We start from the raw sequence: 5,000 nt of genomic DNA on the forward strand, positions 1-5,000 counted from the left end.
ATATATAATATATATATATATATATATATATATATATATATATATATGTATATATATATATATATATAATGGAAGGGAGTACCACCTCTAGCTGGAAGAAGGGGGACCCATAGCCTCGGAGGAAACCACGCATAACGCATTAGAGGGAATGTTTAGATCCCCTCCAATACAGTTTCTGTGTGCTTTTCTCCTACCACCCCCTTCCTTTTTTATTTTTTGTGCTTTATTATGCATTTGATGGTTACAAGATATACATGGGTGGATACAAAAATAATAATGCAAAAAGGTGCTTAAAGGTTATGGATCTCTTGAAAAACACAACAATGGGAAACATTGATGAATGTCACAGACGGGTTCGATCATTGTTGCAAGTCAAACACTTCTTCGAATTCCTCTGAAGTTGGACTAGTGCCCAAGACGCAACAGGCATTTCCCCTCTGAATCGCAACACTGAGGCGCTGGAACAAGAAACTTTTTGCTCTCTGGTCTTTTGTAGCGCTGATCAATTTGTCCCCCAATTCCTTCAGGAACTTCAATGCACATTTTCCCCACGAACCGAGGGTCTCCGAGCCGATCGGAACAAAGCTGTAGCAGTGTGCTAGACCTCTGTATTTAATAATTTTCTGCGATTCCCTGAAAGAAGCAGCACCACCGCTTTCACGTGTGCTGTAGTGGAGGTAGGTACTGGCCAGTGTGGCAGCGCACGTGTAGTCCCATACCACTTGCTTACCATCCTTCCAAGGTAGCAAGGTGACCCCATCAGGGCGCTTCTGAGGGTCGTTAGGTCTGGATAAGTGTGGTTCTCTTTGTGCCGGGCAGCGGGCTGTGGCGAGGCTCCTCTTGATGATGTCGTTGACTTCTTCATGTCTTGCAATTTTACCCTGTGATTTACGACATACCAGACCATGACGACCATATTGGACTGCCATCGCAGTTCCGCAGATGCACCTATGTTCGGTGAGGATGGGGGCGGCAAGGCGAAGGGCAACTCCAATGCGGAGAGCGTCATGACTGAGGCGAGTTCCCAGGGCTGCATTGGGCACAGCAAATAAGAAATCCCCGGCGTGGGGTGCTGTTACCGCTAGGAGGCGGGCTTTGTTTTCAGCATCAGCGTTGTCAATCATTGCTATGACAGTCTTTTCCATTATGGGGCTATCCCAGTGGGCCTGCTTGTGGTCTTTTGGGACTTGTGGTCGGGGTTGAGGGTGTGCAATGGTGTCCCATTGTCTGGCTGCTTCGATGAACGTTTGATCATGAGTTCCCGCTGTCTCTCTCATACGCTCTGGTAGGATCTGCCCTACCAATTCGTTGGCTGCTGTACATGAGGATAAGAATGCTGGAAGTGCTACCTCAGTTGCCTTTCATATGCCTATCCCTCCAAATCTCACTGGTAGTGTTGCTTGGTCCCACTGACTGTCATCTAAATCTAGGTTGAGCGCCTTCCTGAATATTGACCTGAGGAGCTCATCATATTGATTTAGAAGTGGGTTGCCAAAAGTTGGTGCACACCTTAAGAAGTATGTTAGCCTGGGCAGGGTAAGGCACTTTGTGAGAAGGTAGAGGGCATCGTGGGAGTCCAAGTCCCCAATTCTCTCCTCCATCCTCTTTATATATATATATATATATATATATATATATATATATATATATATATATATATATATATGTCGTACCTAGTAGCCAGAACTCACTTCTCAGCCTACTATGCAAGGCCAAATTTGCCTAGTAAGCCAAGTTTTCATGAATTAATTGTTTTTCGACTACCTAACCTACCTAACCTAACCTAACTTTTTCGGCTACCTAACCAAACCTAACCTATAAAGATAGGTTAGGTTAGGTTAGGTAGGGTTGGTTAGGTTCGGTCATATATCTACGTTAATTTTAACTCCAATAAAAAAAATTGACCTCATACATAATGAAATGGGTAGCTTTATCATTTCATAAGAAAAAAATTAGAAAAAATATATTAATTCAGGAAAACTTGGCTTATTAGGCAAATCGGGCCTTGAATAGTAGGCCAAAAAGTGAGTTCTGGCTACTAGGTACGACATATATATATATATATATATATATATATATATATATATATATATATATATATATATTTATATATATATATTTATATATATATATATAAATATATATATAAATATATAAATATATATATATATATATATATATATATATATATATATATATTTTTATATATATATTTATATATATATATATATTTATATATATATAAATATATATATAAATATATATATATATATATATATATATATATATATATATATATATATATATATATATATATATATATATATATATATGCGAACAAGCCTGAATGGTCCCCAGGACAATATGCAACTGAAAACTCACACCCCAGAAGTGACTCGAACCCATACTCCCAGAAGCAACGCAACTGGTATGTACAAGACGCCTTAATCACATACCAGTGGCGTTGCTTCTGGGAGTATGGGTTCGAGTCACTTCTGGGGTGTGAGTTTTCAGTTGCATATTGTCCTGGGGACCATTCAGGCTTGTTCGCATTTGTGTTCCTCACGTGTGCCCCAAAGAATGAGGTGATTTGGTAAAATGCTATGCCCAAGATTACTATCCGAGTGCCGGCGGTGGGGTGGTTCAAATAGCCTCGGCTATCACCTCATTATGTCCGGTCGTGATGGTCAAGTGGATTAAGGCGTCTTGTACATACCAGTTGCGTCGCTTCTGGGAGTATGGGTTCGAGTCACTTCTGGGGTGTGAGTTTTCAGTTATATATATATATATATATATATATATATATATATATATATATATATATATATATATATATATATATATATATATATATATATATATATATATATATATATATGTCGTACCTAGTAGCCAGAACGCACTTCTCAGCCTACTATGCAAGGCCCAATTTGCCTAATAAGCCAAGTTTTCATGAATTATTTGTTTTTCGACTACCTAACCTACCTAACCTAACCTAACCTAACTTTTTCGGCTACCTAACCTGACCTAACGTATAAAGATAGGTTAGGTTAGGTTAGGTAGGGTTGGTTAGGTTCGGTCATATATCTACGTTAATTTTAACTCCAATAAAAAAAAATTGACCTCATACATTATGAAATGGGTGGCTTTATCATTTCATAAGAGAAAAATTAGAGAAAAATGATTAATTCAGGAAAACTTGGCTTATTAGGCAAATCGGGCCTTGCAAAGTAGGCCAAAAAGTGCGTTCTGGCTACTAGGTACGACATATATATATATGTCGTACATATATATATATGTCGTACCATACATATATTTTCTCTAATTTTTTCTTATGAAATATAAAAGCTACCCATTTCATTATGTATGAGGTCAATTTTTTTTAATGGAATTAAAATTAACGAAGATATATGACCGAACCTAACCAACCCTACCTAACCTAACCTAACCTATCTTTATAGGTTCGGTTAGGTTAGGTAGCCGAAAAAACATTAATTCATGAAAACTTGGCTTATTAGGCAAATCGGGCTTTGCATAGTAGGCTGAGAAGTGCGTTCTGGCTTCAAGGTACGACATATATATATATATATATATATATATATATATATATATATATATATATATATATATATATATATATATATATATATATATATATATATATATATATATATATATATATATATATATATAAATATCCCCGGAACTTCCCCATTTCCCCACTCTTCACACTATCTCCAACATGACCCCCTCGTGTCCATCCCATTATTATGAAGCACTGAAGCAACTGTTCTGGTCTCTCAGATGATATATTCAACCCGTTCTCATAAACAAAGATCAAAGTCCATTCCATCCACCCGCCAAACCCACTGTATATGAATGAAAACGGTTTCCACACGACTCACAGCTAATTTCGTTCGAACACTTTCGGAACAAGTTCTTCACTGTCGACTTTTGTTCGAACCACAACGCTGTAAATGCTTCACCCACATACTACAAATACAATTAATCGCCAACAGAACAAACACCTAACCTAACCTATGCCTAAATATGCAGAGTATCTTAACATATAACATTATTAATTTATATTTGAGAAAATTACCTTTTTGAATGAACAGCATTTTAAAATTGATGAATGCGTCTTTGAGGTCGTGCGCTGGATGGAATGGACTTGGTCTGAGGAGGGTGTGTTCTATTATAACTCTCACTAACATCTCCAGGGAAGTCACACACCATATCACCGAAGTCACCACAGTCACCGAAGTCACCACAGTCACCGAAGTCATCACAGTCACCGAAGTCACCACAGTCACCGAAGTCACCACAGTCACCGAAGTCACCACAGTCACCGAAGTCACCACAGTCACCGAAGTCACCACAGTCACCGAAGTCACCACAGTCACCGAAGTCACCACAGTCACCGAAGTCACCACAGTCACCGAAGTCACCACAGTCACCGAAGTCACCACAGTGACCGAAGTCACCACAGTCACCGAAGTCACCACAGTCACCGAAGTCACCACAGTCACCGAAGTCACCACAGTCACCGAAGTCACCACAGTCACCGAAGTCACCACAGTCACCGAAGTCACACACCATATCACCGAAGTCACCACAGTCACCGAAGTCACCACAGTCACCGAAGTCACCACAGTCACCGAAGTCACCACAGTCACCGAAGTCACCACAGTCACCGAAGTCACCACAGTCACCGAAGTCACCACAGTCACCGAAGTCACCACAGTCACCGAAGTCACCACAGTCACCGAAGTCACCACAGTCACCGAAGTCACACACCATATCACCGAAGTCACCACAGTCACCGAAGTCACCACAGTCACCGAAGTCACCACAGTCACCGAAGTCACCACAGTCACCGAAGTCACCACAGTCACCGAAGTCACCACAGTCACCGAAGTCACCACAGTCACCGAAGTCACCACAGTCACCGAAGTCACCACAGTCACCGAAGTCACCACAGTCACCGAAGTCACCACAGT

At 40.1% G+C, this 5,000-nt stretch overlaps 1 protein-coding gene across 1 annotated transcript in view; it reads right to left on the reverse strand.

The window, feature by feature from the left end:
- Positions 1-4,599, reverse strand: part of LOC123757682 (phosphoglycerate kinase-like) — a 30,268-nt gene extending 25,669 nt beyond the window's left edge. The window contains exons 1-2 of the mRNA XM_069327488.1: positions 4,404-4,599; positions 4,103-4,176 (exon numbers count right to left, since the gene is read on the reverse strand). Of these exons, the coding sequence (XP_069183589.1) occupies positions 4,103-4,176; positions 4,404-4,599 (270 nt within the window). The remainder of the gene's footprint in view (positions 1-4,102; positions 4,177-4,403) is intronic.
- Between the last annotated feature and the right edge of the window lie 401 nt (positions 4,600-5,000).

This window comes from Procambarus clarkii, chromosome 19 (genome assembly GCF_040958095.1).
Source record: "Procambarus clarkii isolate CNS0578487 chromosome 19, FALCON_Pclarkii_2.0, whole genome shotgun sequence".
In the NCBI taxonomy this organism is placed as follows: Eukaryota; Metazoa; Arthropoda; class Malacostraca; order Decapoda; family Cambaridae; genus Procambarus; species Procambarus clarkii.